This window comes from Phyllostomus hastatus, unplaced genomic scaffold, assembly GCF_019186645.2.
Source record: "Phyllostomus hastatus isolate PE091 unplaced genomic scaffold, TTU_PhHast_1.1 phas_contig_34, whole genome shotgun sequence".
Taxonomy (NCBI): domain Eukaryota; kingdom Metazoa; phylum Chordata; class Mammalia; order Chiroptera; family Phyllostomidae; genus Phyllostomus; species Phyllostomus hastatus.
In genome coordinates, this window is record NW_025333857.1 from 59,011,374 (window position 1) to 59,033,248 (window position 21,875).

The 21,875-nt window shown below is 44.8% G+C and overlaps 1 protein-coding gene across 3 annotated transcripts in view; it reads right to left on the reverse strand.

Moving 5' to 3' along the window:
- ECPAS (Ecm29 proteasome adaptor and scaffold) overlaps positions 1-21,875 on the reverse strand; it is a 99,243-nt gene that overhangs the window by 67,769 nt on the left and 9,599 nt on the right. For all 3 annotated transcript variants that reach the window (XM_045840231.1, XM_045840230.1, XM_045840232.1), the window contains 2 exons: positions 6,096-6,226; positions 1,044-1,160 (listed from right to left, as the gene is read on the reverse strand). In XM_045840231.1, coding sequence (XP_045696187.1) covers positions 1,044-1,160; positions 6,096-6,226 — 248 coding nt within the window. The remainder of the gene's footprint in view (positions 1-1,043; positions 1,161-6,095; positions 6,227-21,875) is intronic.

Sequence of the window (21,875 nt, forward strand, 5' to 3'; positions counted from 1 at the left end):
GAATATTACTGACAATATTTCAAAACTGCCAATTCGTAGTTCTAAATCCCTTCAATGAGGTTCCCCCTTTCCTTTAGAGCCATTCTTCTTGGCAACTTTACTGGCACACAGTGTTCCTGTGTGCTGAAAGACAGGAGCATCTGCAATGGCGGCCTATGTCCACAGCAGGCACAGACAAGACGTCTGGACCAGCAGGTGGCTCCAAAGGCCTGAAATCCAGATGTTCGATAAGACCCGACAGATTCTGCCGCAATGCCAGAACTACAAGCACCAGGAAAGAAACACCACCTGTCCTCACACAACGTTGTTTTATATTTAATTTTCATGAAAACAAATAATTTGAGAGGAATATTTCATACCAGCTTCAGTTTAACCCATTTTTCAAAAATATTTTATTTATTTATTTTTAGAGAGGGAAGGGAGGGAGAAAGAGAGAGAGAGAGAAACTTCAATGTGCAGTTGCTGGGGGCCATGGCCTGTAACCCAGGCACGTGCCCTGACTGGGAATCGAACCTGCAACACTTTGGTTCGCAGCCCATGCTCAATCCACTAAGCTACACCAGCCAGGGCTTAGTTTAACCCATTTTTAAAGGACACCTTTTTAAATATACAATAGCTATAAGAAACACTGATGCTTTTAAAATTCAGCCTTGCCTTTTCTTCTTCTATTAGCCTTCATTCACGCCCATGCTACATAACCCTTCTCTTCTCTCTATGCATACTGGTCTCATATAACCTTTTACTAAGAATCAAATCATTCTTTTAAAGATCAAAATATCTGGCAAGTCATTTCACCAACATTCCTTTGCCCAAGGCATGCACCCCAAGCATGAACCTCTTCCTGCTATTTCCTTAATGGTAACAGTTCCTCTGGATCAGTACTCAGCAGTAAAACAGCGTGTCACTCAGAGAAAAATACCTTGTGCTTCATTTAGAAAGAGCGCACAGTGAAATTCTAAGTTGCCAACACACTGACGACATCTGGTAAACGTCACGGAAGAAACCTACTCTACATCAGAGAACACTCCCAGGCAAACACTCACCGTGACGAAGGAAACCGCGGCAGGGTCCTGGTACTGCACCAGCAGCGTCTCTATTGGCAGCTGTATTTTGGGGCGGCTCTTTATACGCTTGTTCAGGTGGACCAACAGTTCCATTACCTAGAACACAGAAAATATGAACTGAAATTTCTGATCGTAATTCATTTCTCAGGCACTGCTTATCTGAAAATTACAAAACCAATTCATTTCTCAGACAGTCCTTACTCTGATAAATAAGACTACTTTGTTTTCTTTAAAAAAGTGAATTTTTAGTCCTAGCTGGTGTAGCTCAGTGGATTGAGCATGGGCTGCAAACCAGGCATCGCAGGTTCGATTCCCAGTCAGGGCACATGCCTAAGTTGCAGGCCATGGCCCCCAGCAACTGCACATTGATGTTTCTCTCTCTCTCTCTCTTTCTCTTCCCCTTCCCTCTCTAAAAATAAAATAAATAAAATCTTTAAAATAAAGTGAATTTTTCATCCCACAAAGGGAGTATACGATATCCCCCAAGAACCCATGCACCAGAATTCACTAGTGAATGTATTTGTACCATGCCCTTCAGCTGACCCAGGCTGCGCTGGGCCTCCGTGGAGGCACAGTCTCCCAGAAGACCTGCAAACAAAGGAGTGAAACACACCAGGTGTGGACTGAGTGTGTGTGTCTCCCCGGAAGTCGTGCCATGAAGCCTAAACCCCAGTGTGCTGATGTGGGGACGTAACTAGGTTTGGATGAGATCACGGGTTTTGGGCCTCCGTGATGGGGTTGGTGTCCTTTCAAGTGGATGAGGAAACCAGAATTCTCTCTCCCGTTGCCATGCGAGGAGACAGCAAGAAGGCCGCCTTCTATAAACCGTGAAGGGTTTACGCACAAAGAACCCAGCGATGCCCACACCCTGATCTCAGACGCCCACCCTCCAGAATTGCGGGAAACAGATATTTGTTTAAGTCACCCAGCCTGTGGTGCTTTGTTACAGCAGACCAAATGAACACGCACCATGAATGCTACAAAAAAAGAGAAAGATACAACAGGCTTCCAGAAGAGCAAGTATCTGGCAGACCAAGGGCTTCAGAGGAGGACGAGAACACTGAGTCCTGAAGATCAGACAGATCTCCGAGCACAGACCGGTTATGAGGAGGTGCGGCGTGGGAGACAGCGCTGTGTACCGTGTCTCATGGGAACACAGGGCGGGAAGCGATAAAAGCAGGGCCCAAATGATAAAAGGCATTGAGTAAAATGCTGAGGAATTTTTACTTTTTTCTGAAGATCAGATTCTACTAAAGAGCTTTAAGGAATAACAGGTTCCCTGTCCTGTACGTAGGAAAGACAGCAGAACTAGGGGTCCATTCCCACAGGTGGAAAGATACAGGGACTTACGTCAAATGGTCCCAATCTCACTATAAAAGTGAGAGTAACTCACTAAATGAGGACCTCTGAAAAACCTGTGCACAGCATTTTGCATTCCTTCTCTCATCTGATTCTTACAACAACAGAGAGGCGATACTGTCACTCCCATTCTACAGGTGAGAAAGCAGAGGCTCGAGGAAGAAGAAACTTATCCAGGGACACTGAGCCAGCAAGTGGCATAGTCAAGATCTGACTCCAAGGTCCATACATTTACGGTTTCCAAACACTGACAGCTGAGTTCAATGCATCTAAACTGAAGCGTCTGTCCGTGTGAAACATCCTGAGGCCCACTGATACCTCACGGAGGCCTGCAGACTCGCACTACCACGCGTGCTTCTTCCAAATGTCCTGCCTGGTCCAGACCTATGGACAGAGCTGACGACACAGCGGGGAGCCACGAGGAGCCAGACCAGACGACGCAGCCTCTCCCGACAGTCGAAGTCACCCCCGTGGATCCCCAGGCAGACTCCACAGAAACTCGTTACTGCCGGCGACAGACAACCCTGTGCATAACTACATGCTTTCTTTTTAAGAACATTTTGTTATTTTAAATGGATAAACTGCTTAGTTTTCTTCTGCCAATTTTGTCACCTTAAATATTTATTTCATAATTTGGTTATCCACTGTCTAGGATCCTCTAGAAGGCCATAAAAATCAAGAAGGCAGCTGAGCCAGTTCCGGCTAAACAGGTAACAGATAACTTCTACAGTGAGCCTACAGAACTACGGTCCTCAGGTGTGTATTATGTTGGCCATATCGGTTCTCCTTACTACTCATTCACTTATATTTATTAGTAACTTTTAATTAAAGCACGGTGTATAGCTAAAGTACACAACCGAGAACATGTGGTTCAATAAATTTTCACGAAATAAACACACCAAGGAAACACCAGAACCACAAAAGCCCTGCACCCCGGGCCCCCTCCCTCACTGCTAACCACCATGCTAATTTTTAGCACCATTTTTAAATGAGACAAAGTAGTTCCACAGTTGTCGGTAAGGAAAATAATCCAGCCGTGACCAATGTGCCTGAGTCGGTTGGGTGTCGTCCCATGAAGGGAAAGGTCACCGGTTCGATTCCTGGTCAGGTCACGTGCCTGGGTTGCCAGTTCGGTCCCCGGTTGGTTGGGGAGCTTATGAGAAGCAACCCATCAATGTTTCTCTCTCCCATCGACGTTTCTCTCCCTCTCTTTCCCCCTCCCTTGCCCTCTCTAAAAATAAATCAACAAAATCCTGTTTTTTAAGAAAAAGAAAATAATACAATAATTAATAAATAAGACAAGACTAAACTCTTGTGTTTTGTGTACTCACAACTGTAAACCTACTTTCGCCCCATCCTGAATATAAATGGGGCACACAGGATGAACTCACGTGTCTGAATACTTTTCACTCTGCACTGTACTTGAGATACATCCATGTTATTGCTCCTATCAGTAGTTCACTTTCATCACTCTAGCAGAAAAATACTACAACCTATTCTCCTGATGATTGCCATTAGATTCTTTCCGGTTTGGGCTATTATGAACAACGCTGCTATGAACATCCTTGCACAGGCCTTTTGGTGAAAATGTACACATTTCTGTTGTGTACTACTGACTCAGGGCTGAAAATGCGTGGTTGTGGAGCATGCATACAATAAGCTTCAGAATATCCCCAACAATTTTCCAAAGTGGTCACAGAATTAGTTTCCACTCCCACCAGCCGTCTCTGAGATCTCCAGTCGCCCCACGGTTGTGTCAACACCGGCTACAGTCAGTCTTTACGTTTCAGCTACTCTGGTGTGTCTGAATGCACAAAGTCATTTGTAACACAGAACTCTACACAACACACTTTACTTGCCTTAAAACAGGAAATACATTCTAATGATATGTCAGTAGAAATCTAAAATTTCTGTTTCTCTTTCACTCAATTTATCCACAAATTCCCAGCGACCTTACAGGATATCCTGCTTAAATCTAATACACATTATGAAATTAGACCCAAAAATGACACATCAATGCAAACTGATGAGTCAATGCAAATTAATTCTTAGTTTCACTGGCTTCAAAATCTCACATGTTGAAATTACTTATGCATGGCCTCTCAAATCACTGCCCACCGGAACCCCTGCCTCCTTGCCCCGCTGCCTGCCCTCCTACCACTCACCCTCTCGGGCACCGGGTGCGTCACACTGCCTTCAAGAAGTCTTCACCTGCAGGCTTCACACTCTGTCCCAGCGCCGCACCTCTCACAGCGCCACCTCTGTTACTGATAGTCTCCCTCATCTCTCTGCTTGGTTACTTCCTACACACACACACACACACACACACACACACACACACGTACGTCTCCTTTATGCCCCAAATATATCGCTCATAGAATCCCGTTCCACCTTAGCATTTATCACAGGTCATAACTAGACACTGCATGCCTGATGGTTTAACACCGGTCTCCCCAGCTAGCCCTTCCCCTCACTCACTGACGCATCCCTAGCACCTGGCACACAGAACTCAGTCAATATCTGCCAAATGAAGGACAGAACTGACGAGGCTGAACACAGGAGCACAACCCAACTGCACAGGGCCTCGCTATCCTGAGGGTAACAGAAGGCCGTGGAGGGGTTTTAAATAGAATAGTGACATTATCAAACCCATATTTATCTCAGCGAAGCCCTATTAACAACAGGCATGTCAAATATATAACAAGGACGCCCTATCCCTTCCTGCAAACATAACAGACATTCTTAAAGATACTCTTTCTCCAATGAACCCAAAGCAGGATGGACCTCAGAATCCCTGTAAGGGCAGCCCTCCAGGAGGCCTTTGCCGATCAATCAGAGGAGCCCAAGGGATGAAACTTGATGACGGCTCAAAGGCCCGAAGGGCCCCAATGACCGGAAGACTAATGAACTAGTTAAAAATAAAGGGGGCAGATGTTCCATGAAAACATTTAGGTGAAAAAAGACAATCCTGATGTGACAGCTATGCAACTCTTGGTAACAGGACTTTATAGAATCTTCAAACAGGAGCTACACAACTTCTTGCTTTCAAAAAATTTCATTTTGCTTTTTTTTTTTTTTAATCCTCACCCAGGGACATTTTTTCATTGCTTTTAGAGGGACAGGAAGGGGAAAGAGAAAGCGAAACATCGATGTGAGAGAGAAACATCAACTGGCTGGTTCTCACGCATGGTCCAACAGGGGATCGAACCCACAACCTACGTATGTGCCCTGACCGGGAACTGAACCCACAATCTGGTGTATGCGACAACACTCCAACAAACTTAGCAACACCAGCCAGGGCTTCCTTGGCTTATTTTTAATTAAGGTTATAGTCACAGTCAGCCGGTTATTAAAGGATGTATTTGCCCACGATCACCTGAGCTTCCTATTGGAATCAAAGGCACGGATTTTAGATGAAGCCTCCATACTTTCCAGAATACTTGTCCCACTTATATCATCTGGCACTGATGCCAAGTGTACACAGCTGGTGCTAAATGCATCTGTGCTAAGCATTCAAAAGCTACTTTGAAATCATGTAAGCTGGCCCTAGACTCACCACTTTGAAAGGCCATACCATGAACCTAGATTTCAACAACAGGAACAGAAAATTTACTTCATGATATATACCCATTTATTCACCACTTCATTCCCCAACCATCCCAACCTGCCTACCTTTTTGCGTACTCCTTCTTGGGTGCTAGACAGTTTGAGCAAAACAGGAGGAAGGAATTTAGATATAATGTTCTGTAACTGTTCATCTGTTTCGGCATGGCCAAGTCGTAAAAAAACCCGTTCAAGCTGATCTGTAATATAAAAAGAAAACAAAAGGAGAATTCAGCAAATCAAACACAACCAAGACTAACTGTCTTCATGGCTTAACCCGTTTACTGCACTGCACATCCTCCAGGCAGAAGGGGAACCGCGCCGGCCTTCCAGGCAGAGAGGTGGACGCGGCTACGGAACAGCGCTGAAAAGGGTTACCAGCTAATTACACTGAAACGGTAACACATTCTCTCCTACTTACAAAGTGATCCCACAAGGACTTCGATACTACAAAGGATACAAAATGTTTGAAGAAATCTTCCAGCCCTATCCAGCAGGGCCAGCCAGGAGAGCTTTAGTCAGACACCAGGGATGATACGTATCGGTGATAACATCTTCCCCGCTCCCCCCCTCAATTCATACCATTTTAATGTAAATATTACAAAATACATACAATAAAAAATAAAGAATGGTATAAGGTGATATAAGATAGAAAGTAAAAACCTTCCGCCCCACCCTTCGATAGTCCAGTGCCTCAACTATAAACGGGTTCCATTAAGATACTGTCATTTAATATTCTAACAAGTCACAAGGCTTTGTGTCTTCTCTACTGGTTTTACAGAACGCAGAGACACATTAAAATGTTAAGCCCCACTAATGTTATGCCTGAGAATTGAAACTTTCAATTTTATAATAAAATATAGCTAACAATGGATTGCCAAAAGCCCATTTTCTTCACACTTAATATTTCTTCTTCTTCATTGCTAGCTCAAACACATACATCCAACCCCTATTGATCACCAAAATTTTAGTCTTATTTTGCAAGTAGTAGCATATATACAATTAAACAGTCGGTAAACACATAGCAATTGAGTACAAATAAGCCCCACAAGGTACTGCGTTGCAGTGTGAATATCTACCAATGGGCTGATTAAGTCAGTTGTTGTACTTGACAGAGAGAAAAAAAATCAACCAGTTTCTGTTTATAGCTGTGATTAAACAAAGACTGAGTTTCTTTCTATCAGCTTCAGAAACTAGAGATTCTGAATGTTTTTGTTTTTTTGTAGCAAGAAAGTGGGTAAGTTTTCCAAAAACACAGTACTTGAGCCCCCTGAATCAGAAATTTGCCAAAACTCAAAATAATATCACCCAATAATAAAGTACTACAAAGGAATAGGCTAGAAGCAACTATCCAAATACAAAGGCTAAACCGGCCATTCTTCAAGATGCTACTTCTACGTGTACCTGAACTATGTAAAGAAATACAAAGAGGCCAACAGCTGTCAGTAGAATACACTGTGCTACTTTTACCTAGTCCTTGACAGGCGGTCTTTTCTTAAGCGCATAGGACCCTGTTTGCACACAGCTGTGTGCACTGCGCCACATGCCCCAAGGTGGGCATTATTCCTTCCCGGCTGGCACTGAAGAAACCAACCCTTGTGCCACTGCCACCGGCGCCACACAAAAGTAACCTTTTCAACGGGGTCAAGGGCTAGCTGGCATAATACAGTAATGCTGGTGGCCACAATCCAGGATTTGTTTGGGGGGCGAGGGGAAGCAAAAGCAGTGATGTTACAACTATTAAGGTAAAGAACAAGTTTCAGTGAACTCTGTACTCAGTTCAGTGTTCCTCGCAGCCTAAGGCTTTTCACGGACTAATCATCCTACTCCTAGAAGACTGAGGGCCAAACAAGAGTACACTCACTTTGTAAAACAGCATCTGGACCCTCCCACCCATTTTCTCCTAATCTCCGGACAAACCACTTCAGTTCCCAAAATGAAGCCCCCTACCCCCAAATCCATTGCTCTTGTCCCACAGAGCTCAGTTTTGGCAAATCACCTGGGAAAAAGTGGGAAGCCCACAGCCAAGATGGCAACAGCAGCAAATGCGCTGTTAATGACACAAAAACAGGAGACGGCAGGAATGCACTCTGATGCTAGACTAATTCTGAAGAATTTCCCGAGGATTTTCTGAACAGGCACTCGGGCACAGCAAGTTCTCCAGGTATGTTTGATACAGTAGCTCTGCCCCAGAGATAATCACAGCGAGGTGCTCCAGGAAGATGAATGAAGACAAAGTGGTCACAGTGGTCGCTGGGGAACTATTAGGAAAACAAAGTCAATGAAGAATCGAGCCCTCCAGGCATGTGAGGAAGAAGGAACACCGGTGTGTGCGAGCAAATAAGTGCTAGGGCCCCTCTGTTCCGGACACAGAGCACCGGCAAGCTCAGGCCCTGGGCGACTTCCAGCACGCTGGTGTCACTGTGGTTACTGGCAAAGCCTCCTTCCTCTGCTTTTGAGACATTTTGTCTTCCTCCCATGCTCTGGGCTGGTCTCAGCCACATAAAGAAGCCAAGATTGGTCACTAATTAATAACTGCTCAAGCTGTATGATAGTGAGAATTTGTGTTTTTGTGTATGCTTGAAATTTTTCCATAACATTTTAAAAGTGTGTGTGTGTGTGTGTGTGTGTGTATATATATATATATATATATCCTGAAGCAATGACACCCTAGTAGCAACAAGCACACCCGACACCCAGATCTTGGCAGAAAAACCAGCCTCCTTGAAACGATGGCGGACCGTAGGGCTGAGACAGGGAAAACCAGGAAACACAGCGGTCCTGAAGTATCTTGTGGAGCCAGAAAGAAAACAGAGCCTGGAACATTTCAAAGGGATACATGAATCACCCCGAAAGTTCTCCATTACGGCCAAAGCTAGAACAATTTGAAGAACAAAATAAATAACATAGCATCAGATTATAACCTGAAGTATTAAAAACAAAATCTGCATGAGTCCACACTGATATAAATGATGAAATACCTTGTGGGAAAGAGACAAATCTCTCTCACAGAATTCCCATAGATACTTCCCTCTACAGGAGGTTAGAATTTAATTCCTGCCTCCACCTCTTCCTCCAGGGCAGGCTAGATTTAGTGACTCGCTTCCCAAGAATAGAATAGGGAAGGAGGAAAATAACTCCACAGTGGAGAAACCTGACAAATGCCACCTTAGGGAGGTGATGAACGTTACCGACAGGGATGTCACGTGGATACTGTGCTTCCTGGCAGGACGTGACACCAAGTGCATTTCACCTCCGTGGTGTTCTTTCCAAAACCCATGGCCCCCACCCAATCACAAGCAAAACAACAGAAAAAGCCCAACAGCGAGCATTCAACAAGAAACCTAGTCAGTCCTGCTCAAGACTCTCAAGATCAAGGAAAATAACGAAACACTCAGAAACTGCTGTGGACCAGAGGAGGCTGAGCAGACCTGACAGCCAAACCCGCGGTGGGGCCTTGGGCTGCGTCCCAGAACAGGAAGAGAGCAGTAATGGGGGGAGGGGGGAGCTAGTGAAATCCAAATACAATCTCAAGTTTAGCTTTTAAAATTCTGAATAGAGGAAGGAAGAATAAGAAAGGGGGGAAAGGCGAGTGGGCTGACTCTGTGAGATCACCAGGCCCAGTGATCCTCTTTGTCCTCAGGAACAGGGAGTTCGGTCCACCACGTGCGTGACAGCCGCAGGGAAGGAGGCTCTGCCTCAGTGATGGCAGGCAGCAGGAGCTGCCTACAGATGTCAGCTGCAGAAACTGTGCAGAAACTGTTCAGTGGAAGAAGGCAAAAAGTTGAATTCTTCATAATAAACTGATTCAGACAACCTAGACCAAAGGCTTAAAAATCCCAGTGATGATATCTGGTCCCTTTAGTTCTTCATAAAATCTTTGGGGTGCCATCATTTTTTACAACTGTGTATCCCCAGCATCGCACCCCTGACACTGTCCACTCTCCCTCCCTGGAAAGAAAAATGTAACACCCTAAACGCAACAGAATTACACGATGGGGACGTGGGTATGCCAGAAAGGGCACCGAGCACCGCGTGGGGCCCGTGTGAACAGCGAGGGCCTGGTGGAGGGGGCGCCAAAGCCCTCTGCACCCTCTGAGGAGGACCGACGTAGCGCTGTGACGTCGTTTTTGTAAGCACGCATACACCTTAAATAAAAGACAGTTGATCATGTTCAAACTTTATGAAAAGCAATGTAAATACAGATATGATCAACTACTAAATTTTTCAGCCAGTCAAAAGTTAGCAAAATAAAGAGCAGAGATTTAGCCACAGTATGATTCCTAAACCCTGCTATGAGAGGCATAGAAAGAACTGGTAACCTACCTCTCTTAAAAATGGCAACCCAAATTAGGCCTAGATCCCCAAAGTAGCTACTCAGAAACAAGAAGGGATGGAATCAAAATGTCTGAAAACACAAAAGGAATCTGAAACTCGGGTTCACCATTCATTCACAAAGGCTGAGGTTTTGGCTGTAGGAATCAGGACTGTCCGGGTCAGCAGCACAGACAGCAGTTAGGGGTTGGGCGCCAGTTCCACCCGCTCCACAATTATGAAGTCTTATTCAAAGTCGTATCAAATTAATTTCACTTATGAGAAAATTAAAAACACTGGCACACCCTCAGATCATCACTGTTAAATGTGGGGAACATATTCTGAACTACTGCTTTTTCCTATTCACACGCAAACATTACTGTAACCTAGAAAATGGAGTGTGGCACGTACTGTTTGTTTGTTTAGTTAACACAAATCCTTTACTGAAAACCCTTGAAGCAATATTTGTCTCAGATCATTTCAGACTCTTGAATGCTGTTTATCTCAACCCCTTCCACCCCGTGGGTTCTAGGACAGCACCTGTGATCAAACACGTTCATATTTTTGCAATCAAACATAAGGATGCTCACACTAAGGGGGGATCATCAAAGATGATAAAGAACTTCATATCCATTCAGGTTAGGTTTTCATTCCAAATAAATTACACTAAAAAATGTTTGGATGTACATAAAAGCTTAAATATCTTTCCACAGCACTTCATAAAGATCTGACTGATCTTGGCTACATGCAACTCTGTCTATAAAAGTACTGTAATTTATTTAACTAACCCCCGATTATGTTACCAGTTTCATAGTACTATAAACACTCCAAAGAACACTCTTATCCTCATGTATGTGTGCACGTGTATAGGTTTCTGTAAGCTAAAACCCTAAAATGGAGCTGCTGAGTCAAAGGGTAGGCATATCGTGAAGTTCAATAGATTTTGGAAAAATGCCCCTCAAAAAGGTTGTGTTCATTTATACCACCAGCGGTAAATGCAAGTACCAATTTCCCTAAATGCACTCCTACGCTGTGTAATCAATCTTACAAAAGCTGTAAGTAATCAATATTGGGGGACTTATCCAAGAAAAGAAGATAAAAAAGACACGTATAGTAAAAGGACAGCAAACTCACAATTATTAACAACCACACCTAAAGCAAAACCAAAAGAAACTAAGCAAACAACTAGAACAGGAACAGAACCACAGAAATGGAGGTCACATGGAGGGTTAGCAACAGGGGAGTGGGAGGAAGAGAGAGGGAGAAAAAGTACAGAGAATAAGTAGCATAGATTGTAGGTAGAAAATAGACAGGGGGAGGGTAAGAATAGTATGGGGAATGCAGAAGCTAAAGAACTTATGACACATGGACTAAAGGGGGGGAAGTGGGTGGGAGAGGGTGTGCAGGGTGGAGGGGAGTGAAGGGGGGGAATTGGGACAACTGTAATAGCATAATCAATAAAATATATTTAAAAAAAGAGATAAGGAATCTGAAAAAAGTAATCAATATTGGGTAAATGTGGTAGATGAAAAAGGTAACATTCTTGTTTCCCTTTATATATATTTTATTACTGAAGTAAAGTATCTTTTCGGAATATTTGTTGGTTATTTGAAATGTCTTCTTCAGCAAACTACTCATTATTCCTTTGAGTCACTGACTTGTAAAAAGCTTTTATACAGGGTGGGGCAGAAGTAGGTTTACAGCTGCTCACACGGAAAATAATACAGTAATTAATAACACAAGAATAAACTCTGTGTTTTGTGTACTCACAACTGTGAAGCTACTTTTTCCCCACCCTGTGTATTGGAAAAATCTCCTCCTTTTCTCTCATCCATTACAAATACTTTTTTTCCCTAGTATGTCTTTTGCTTCTCTAGCACTTTCTTTTCCTATCTTATGAAAACTTATTTTCATGAAATTTTTAAAATAAAAAATTTACCACCCCTTCCCTTTATGGCTTCTGAGTTTCTAGTCATGCTTTAAAATGCCAGCACTCCAAGATTATAAAAAATATTACATTCTGCAGAAAGAGGTTCCCACAGCAAGCCTAAGGCTGACACCCTTAGAAGCCTCTGCTTGCAGGGCTGGCCCTTGGAAGGCACCTGGAAGCCTGGATTTCAGGAGGGTTCCCACCATTTCCACAACTAGTCAGAGTGACTCACTGTGTCCAAACTGTTTACACAAACAGTGCGGTTTACGCTGAACACCTGCCTTCCTTCTGGAAATCTGGGATGTTGGTGCGCGTTAGGCAGAAATGCCAACGCGACCGACACCAAACAGAAACCCTGGGCACGGAGTCTCTGCAGAGCATCGCTGGCAGACGGATTCCACACGTGCTGTCACGGCGCACTGCCAGAGGAATCCACGAGCCTGTCCCACTTGACGCCGCTGGGAGAGGACGCGTGGACGCTTGCACCCGGTTCCCTCCAGACTTGCCCCCGCCCCGTGCCTCTCCCTGTCCAAACAAACGCCGGCCGAGTCCCGGGAATCCTCCTAGCAAATCACTGAACCTGAGCGGTCTGGGGGGCCTCTGACACACATATTTACCTATGTTTCCTTCTAGCTCTTGCAGTTTTGCTTTCTGCATTCAAGTCTTTATCATTATTGATCTGAGAGAGACAGAGAGAAACACTGATTGGTTATCCCACCTATGTATGCATTCGCTGCTTGACTCTTGTATGAGCCCTGACCCGGGGTCAGAGCCGAAGCCGTGGGGCACAGGACGGCACTCTAACCCCTGAGCTGTGTTCCCACCAGGGCGCGTCTTTAATCCAGATGGGATCTTTACCTATTTACTTTTGGGGGGGGTGGGGGGAGGGGAGTCCTAGGATACCTAGTCTTTTGTGGGTTTTTACATCTTTTTCATCATGAAATCAAACATTTAGGAAAATGTACAAAACATAAGTATATAGTTTAATGAATTATTTAAAACCCCTACGTAACTACCACCTAAGTCAAAAAGAAGTGGGTTTTTTTTCTTTTGAAATGTACACACGAGCATCCCTACCGGATCCAGCGTGGGAGAGGACCGAAGACTGCCGTAACGTGAAAGGCACAGGGTCTTAAGGGCTCACCTGCGGTCTCAGAGGTGATGGCCGTGGGGCGAGAACCGGAACGGGCCCTCCTGCCCTGCGGCCTAAAGCCCCTCGCCTTCACCATGCGACCGTCCACCACAGTGGCCCCATGTTCTCTGGGGAACTACGCCACATACACAATGCTGCAGGCAGCCCAGGTGGAGAGAATCACCAAAAAGTCGCAAGAATTTGTCTCATTCGGGTGGTACTTAGAAAAAAAAATGTAAAAATAAAGTCAAAGATCAGAAAACAACTCTCGAAAAAGCTGGTTACTACAAATAAGAAGATACCCCCAAATATGTCAAACTGCAGATCACCCTACCTCCTCTAAATGGGCCCTGCTGACCCCAGTGCTCTAACCCTGCAGGCTCAGCACCCTCCTTTCACTGGGGAGCACTGACTCCCCTACCTAGGTCACTCATTCACACCCATATCAGAGCACTGTGGTCATGGGTAAGAAGGAAGAGGCAAGGATACTGTGCAGGTTTACCACACACATCCATGGTAATTGCACAGGAAAAGGATAATATTTGCCCTGACCAATGTGGCTCAGTTGGTTGGGCATTGTCCCACAAAGCGAAAGGTCACCGGTTCGATCCCCGGTCAGAGCACAAGCCTGGGTTGTGGGTTCTGTCCCAGTAAGGGCAGTAATGAGAGGCAACCGACTGATGTTTCTCTCTCACATCAACACTTCTTTGCCTCTCTTTCTTCCTCCTTCCTCTCTCTAAAAATAAATAAAATCTTTAAAAAGAAAAAGGATAATATCTGAATAAGCAAGCAATTCAAAGATGAGCCCCATATACTAAATAACACATAAAAAGATGCTCAATCAGACTGATCAGGAATTTGTAAAATTAGCACAACGATGAGATACAATTTCACACCTTTCACAAAACTAACTGTACCACATGTGGCAAAAAAGGGTGGGGCGGGGGCGGGGAACAAAAGAAGTACTTGAGTTCACTGCTGAGAGATGTACCCTGTAATCTCTGAAGAAGGAATCTCTGGTAAAGTTGAAAAGGTACATGTGGCACAGACCCTCCCCCCCACACACACCCCCAGCAATGCTGCCCCGGGTCACGTACTCCGGAGCAGCGCCACTCACAGTAACAAAGTTTGTGACCGGTCAGCAAAGAAATAAGGAATAGTTCTTCCCTTCACTGAGGAAGTCTTACTAGGATAAGAATGTTACCTAAATTCACAACGGGAGTTGCTTTACATTCTGCCCTAAGGTCCCCGTTTACAAGACATAACTCTTCAGTCCTCAGACCACACGTCCTGTATCACAGTCCTGGAGAAAAACTGTTCCAAGGGAGAGACAAGCAAGCAAGACCTGTAAGAAACTGCTCTGGGCCACAGGTCAGTAAAAGCAAAACAATGGAAACAATGTAAAAGTCACTCAGGGGGAGAATGGGTAAAAAAAACTGAGGCATTTATTTATAAAAAACTGTGTATTTATTCTCACATGTTTAAACTTCAGCCACCTTCAAAGTGCTCTCCATTTGATGCAATACACCTATTGAGACATTGTTTCCATTGCTCAAAACAGCTTTTGAACATGTCGATTTTGATGCCTTTTAGTGCTTCTGCCAGTTTTCTGTTTCTCCTCTTGCACATCAGCAAAACGTTTCCCTCTGAGCCCTGGCTGGTGTGGCTCAATGGACTGAGGGCTGGCCTGCTCGAACTGAGAGGCTGATAGGTCCACTCCCGGGCAGGGCACGTGCCTGGGGTGCGGGCCAGGTTCCCAGCTGGGAGCCTGCGAGAGGCCACAGATCCCTGCAGCTCTGGCACATCGAAGTTTCTCTCCCTCTCTTTCCTCCTCCCTCCCCCTCTCTCTAAATTAAATAAACAAAAGCTCTGTTAAAAAGTCACGCGGACCAACACGACAGTCTCTAAAACAATGAGAGCAAACAAAGAAAGTTACAGAAGGATACGATCCCTCTTATGTAAAGTTTTCAAATGCAATGTGTGTACATCACAGGAATGGCAGACAACTTCTGAGCAAGAAAGGAAAAGGAAAGGGAAGAAAAATTTGGAAGGAGTAACCGGGAGCTTGAATTGTACCTGTAATGTTTATTACTTACAAATAAAATAATAGACCTAAAGCTTATGTCAAAAAATGTAAATATCTGCCGAAGACATGTGGGACATACCTATGTGTTCTCATGAGACGTGTGTGTTCTTATGCAACATGTGTGTTCTCACATGATGCACATGTTCTCATGGGACATACATACTAAGATTACTCCTCTATACTTTTCTTCATACATGAAATATTTCATTCTTTTAATATATACCATATATATACCATAATTTTATGACACAACTATATAAAAAAGGAAAGAAAATACACCAGCGTTTTTCCTTCTTTATACTTTCATATACTCCTTGAATATTCTTCAATAAAAATATATGCTTTAGAAAAATAATATACACAGCAAGTATTTTTAAATGTTTGCTTGTCTGAAGCCATGTTTGCTGGAGGCCATGTTTCACAGACAAGGAAATAAGTTTAAATAGCAGAATTTTAAAGCTTAAAAGGAACCTTAAAGAATATAGAAGAGCAAAAAGAACATTTACTGTGGAATGCAAAATGGCATGGCCACTTTGGGAAACAGTTTGGAGGTTTATTACAAAACTAAACATACTCTTACCATACAATCCATTAATCACACTCCTTGGTATTTACCCAAAGGAGTTGAAAACTTACATGCACACAAAGACCGTACGTGGATATTTATAGCAATTTTATTCATAACTGCTAGCAGCTGGAAGCAACCAAGATGTCCTTCAGTAGGTGAGGGGATAACTTGGCACATGACATCAGAATATTATGCAGCACTACAAAGAAATGAATAATCAAGCCATGAAAAGACGTGGAAGAATCTTACAGGCACATTACTAAGTGAAAGAAGCCAATGTGAAAAGGCCACATATACGTAGTGTATGTATGCCTGCAACTATGTGACACTCTGGAGAAGGCGTGACTATGGAGACAGTCAAAGATCAGTGATTGCCGGGCTTGGGAAGAGGAAGGCATGAAAAGCGGGAGCACAGGGGGTTTAGGGGCAGTGACAACACTGCGTAGGGTATCACGGTGGACATACGTCATTACACAGATGTCCGAGTAGACAGGACATAAAGCACCTGCAGTGAACCACAGTATAAACTGTGAACTTAGAGTGATTGTGATGTGTCAACGCATGTTTATTCTTGGTTTAAAAAAAGAAAGGCCCAGTTCCGGTGAGCGATGTCGGTAATGCAGGAGGCTACTGCAATGGTGGAGGCACGGGGTACATGGGAAATCGGTGCCTTCCTCTCAACTTCGCTGTCAACCTAAAACTAATCTAAAAAATAAAGTCTTTCAAAAAAATTAGTCTCAAAACAAACATCAAAACACTGAAAATCTTAAATCCCAAAACAAATATCCAAATTATCTCAACTATTACACTGGTATAGAAAAAAGAAACCTACTGAAAATGAATATATTTATTTACTTTCCATTAAATAATTCTGCAGTTTACACTATCCACCTGTCTTTAGCTCTCTCGAGTGAAAGGAGAGCCGTTCCCTCCGCCCGCCCTCCCAAGGAAGAAACCACCACCCACGGGTCAAGGACCTCGCTTCAGAGTCACCCACCATTAGCCACCGACAGTTCTGAAAACGTGCAATTATTCTTGCGAAATAAAACTGTACCCATAAATCACTCACTCTCCAGACCTCTCCACAGAAAAAAACACAACTTTGAATTCTAAGTTAAGGAGGAAAGGCTATTTTCTCACAGGATTGCAAAAGGCAAATACTGGTTTTTCACTCACATCATCATGTGAGGAAAAAAACAAAGAAAAAAAGCAATAAATCAGTTTCCTTAAAGAGGCTGTCATGTCTTTTCGTGACAACCTGATCATCAAAACACTTCTGGGAAAGCATGCGATAAAGGACACCCTGTCAAAGAGAACAGGCAAAGGACTACCAGGTAGTGAGCATCCCCGCGTGGCGGAATTTGAGGATTCTTTTTCGGCTTGTTTGTTTAATTTCATGTCATCACTAGGTTACCTCACGAGCATGAATAACTTGTGTGATTTGACAAAAGAAAACAGTTATATTTCAGGGTGATAGGTTTCAGGGTTTTTAAAGTTGCTTAAATTTTCTACAAAGAGTATTTTTCTGAATATGGAAGTAAATTTTAAGTTACAAACTGAGTCAGAGGCCTTAATTGGAAGCCACAATTAGAAGGGAAAGCCGAAAACGCCTGGACCACTGCCTGCTGCACCATAAAGCAGCTCATGACCTAAAGCTGCAGAGTGTTCAGAGAAAGATCGGTCAGGTTACCGCAGCAATATACTGGACTATCATAGAACAATTTCACAAGGAAATATTTCTCCCTGATGATATCTACTTTCTTTTGATTCACACATATGTAAATACGTGATAGTCACCGAGCAGTTTCACCCGGCCTTTTGAGCCTCAAAAACACTACTGTCTGCGTTTGTGCATGAAAAACTGGGCTCTGGGTCTGACTGGCTTGCCGAAGGTCACCAAGCTAACGAGACACAGACTTGTAAGTTAAACCTAGAAAGGTCTTTCCCCGCCAAATGCACACTAGACACAGCACCTCCCTCTAAAGTACTATTTTTCCTAAAGTAGGTAATACTAGCTCCAACTCACAGAAGAGGAAACAGAGCCTAGAATTCATGAGGAATGTTGAGCAAGAAGATTACAAAGGCAGTACGTGGCAGGGCTAGGATTCAGACTCCAGGCAGTCTAACTCCAAACCCGGTGCTCCTTCTAGTATGCTAAATGACAGCAAGGGCGGGGCGAGGAAAGTGGGAGATGACTCTCAGCCTTACGAGACAACTATGGACAACAGGACTTTGCACCCTGGCCACACAGCCAACGTTGTCTGCACAGGCCCCTCACTCAATCCGTCCCTTCTTCAGGCTCAGAACTGGGACCACCGAGAGTCAATGCTCCCTTGGGTGCCCGAACCTGTAAGAGCATGCCGGGAGACACACGAGATGGGCATCGTCGGCCTGCCCTGGAGAGCACAAAATCGGAGAAGCAGGTCTGCAGAGAGAAGGGCACAGAGGCGCAGGGAGACGCTGGAAGGGCTGGATGACTTCCAGTCCTTCATTCCGAACCTCTCTTGCAGGCCCCTCTTTTTCCCATCAACGCCCTGATTCCATACAGTAAGTGCCTGGTTTCTGCTTAAGCCAGCTCACAACTGGGTCCGTCCAAGTACAAACGGAAGATCTTTGCCAAGAGGAAAAAAAAATATGTACTTCTAGAAAAATACATTAAAAATTAAGCAGCCAGCACATGCCTAGGATGACTATCAGATCAGAGAGAAAGGTCTTTCTAAGACTCGAGCCTCAAGGGACCTTCGCAACCCATTCATTCCCCAACTGCCACCTGCGATTGCTTATTAAGTGTACCGTATGCTCCCCCAGCCCACTTTATTTAAGTTTTTTATTTATTTTTATTTTTTAGAGAGAAGGGAAGGGAAGGAGAAAAAGAGAGAAACATCAATGTGCGGTTGCCTCTCATGCACCCTCGACTGGTGACCTGGCCCGTAACCCAGGCATGTGCCCTGACTGGGAATCGAACCACTGACCCTTTGGTTTGCAGCCTGGCGCTCAGTCCGCTGAGCCACACCAGCCAGGACCTGGCTCAATTCTCTCTGTCAACCGGCCCCTCAACCGGGAACACTCTCCCTACCACCTCCTCATCTCCACACACCCAAACCCTCCCTGTCGAAGTCCAGCTTCACTCGAACGTGCTCCACACTTGCACAACCCGCCCTGGCCCTACCAACTCCCACACTCCTTTCCACAGCTCTCCTGCCACTTGTTACCTTTCGCTGCACATTATGCAACCGCCCAACCTTCCCTTCCCCAGACCATAACCACCCTCTGAGTTGTGCCTTGGCTCTGACTCCACCAAACTCCCTCATTTGCTCCATCCATCTCTAGAGCTCCCCAGGCTGAGAAACTGGGATGTAAATCTCTTAGTATTCCAGCACTTAATTCAGTGCCTTGCAGACAGTAGTTGCTCAAATACCTGTTGAATGTAGGAAATCTTACTTCTTTGCATTAGAAAAGCTAACTCCCAGAACCACGCAGCTTTGCCAGAGTGGGGACTCCAGCAGCCATTGTGCAGGGAGAACCACGTGGTTTTGGCTGAGTGCAAACTCCTGCAGCCATTGCGCAGGGAGAGAACCACGGAGCTTTGCCAGAGTGGAGACTCCCACGGCCATTGTGGAGAGGAGGACCACGCGGCTGGGGCCCTGGGAGGGAGAACCACACGGTTTTGACAGAGTGGCGACTCCCTCCACCCTGGGAGGGAGAACCATGCGACTTTGGCAGAATGGGGACTCCCACAGCCATTGTGCAGAGAGAACCACTCAGTCTTGAGCAGAGTGGGGACTCCCACAGCCCTATGAGAGAGAACCACCACCCGGCTTTAGCAGAGATCCGGGTGACACAGCTGATGGTGCCAGGAACCGAGGGAGGCCTACCAGCCGAGCACGGATTACTGGGAAAAACCTGGGGCTGCCTGAGCCACGGATTTCTATTTCTTTCCTGAGGTACGGTACCCCAGACTGGGCAAAGTGGGGAAGGAAGGACTGTGTGTGTTTGTGGGTGTTTTAAGGGACTTTGGGATTTTGATGAAGACATTAGGTCACTACTTCAAGTCTGTATAGCTTTAAATAAACATTTTCTTTCCTTTTCACAGAAAAAAAAAGCTGACTCCCCCATTTACCTCCCTACATCTGGACATTTAGAAGCTCATACAGCTAACATCTACAGCAAGGGAAAGAAGGGGATTGGTGGCAATTTATTACATCTGACATCACAACCTCTTGGAAAGAATGCATATGTTTTATAATATTACGGTAAGTGCTTAGGGTTTTGTTAGTAAAAGATGAGGAAGAGGAGGAGGAAGAGAAAAGGGAGAGACATTCCAGAAGGTCCAACTGTGTGGCAGAAGTGAGCTTCAAATCAGGAGGGGTGAAGTAGTTACCGCAGGGAGAGGAGGGGAGGGCGGACCAGCGAAAGGGAGGAAGATCAAGCTCCACTGCAAGCCTCCAAGAGTGAACTGAATTCCTGAAATGCCTGGGGAAAGGGGATCTTGCGCGTGCATACCAGGGAAACAGGGGTTTCACATCCCAGCTGACCTGGGTAGAACCAAAACACCATTTTCAGAAATAAGAGCCCAGAAGCTAAAAAAAGCACGAGCCAACTAAATTATAGGAAATGCACAAAAATTAGATGTGATGGGGGGAGGATAAATACCTTTGAACTTTTACAATATCTGCAATTAGGAGTTTGAGGCTGAAACTATGAAGAATAAGGAAGCTCTAGCCGGCATCTAGAGTTTGTATGTAACACAATCTTTTCCGATAGGTAAATCCTGTGAATTACAAATCTAGTTAGGTACTAACCGGCAGCAAAGACCACATCACCTATTGATTCCTATACACCATTTTAATGTACTAAATGCCCTTCTAATAAATACTTGGCAAAATCCAAATGAGGTCAGCAGGATACTTCTTCAGGAATTAGGAATGCTTAGAATTGTGATCTCCACTCCTTAGTTTTTAAGTAGAGGCTTGCTCCCTCCCCCACCCTTTTAAAAGAACTCCTTAACTGCAAATGGACTTAAAAAGGAGAATGTCAGGAAGTCCAGCACTAAACACAAATACAGGGTCCAGCACAAATACACCCTTTTATTCCAAAATCTTTTATTCCAAAATCATAAGCATGTAATTTTGTAACATAACAGTATCACACTCAAGCACACAGTATGTCATTTTAGGTGAAATGTTCCAATTAAAACTACATATTATTACATGCATACTGTTGCCCTACCAACCACACTCAAGGATGCGTTACTTCTGCTTGGCCCTACATATTAAGTCAGAGGTGGGGAGAGGATCCATTCCCAGAAAGAGACAATCCATCCAGCCAGAGCTGCCTCCTTCCAGCCAGGGCAGCCCAAGGGGGTGGCAAATAAGAACCCTTGCAGACAATGAGGTCCTGAGCAAGAGGTCCCTGCTAGCACAGTCCCTGCTGACATCCCTTCCACCCAGAAACACGGCAATCAGACAGGCAGGCCATCTTCCTGTGCCCTAGCCCCCCAGCCTTACTGCCAGGGCCCAGGCAGATACTCGGTACAGAAGCCCCTGCATCAGGATGCACCAAGTGACTAGACTCTCTGAGCAGGGAAGGGGAGTCTTTCGTCCCCGCCACTTCAGAAGTCCTAGCCACCTGCATGTGTCAGGCTACTTTAAGTCCCCTACCAACCAACCAGAACAGCCCAAAGTATGGCCATTCCTCCCTGCACACACATCCCTTCCCCAGTGCCCCTCTTCCCCTAACACACACACGAGGGAGGGAAGAAGTCATAGGGCTAGCTCGGCAGGGTTGGGCCAAACGAGGAGACAGCAGCCCACACCTGT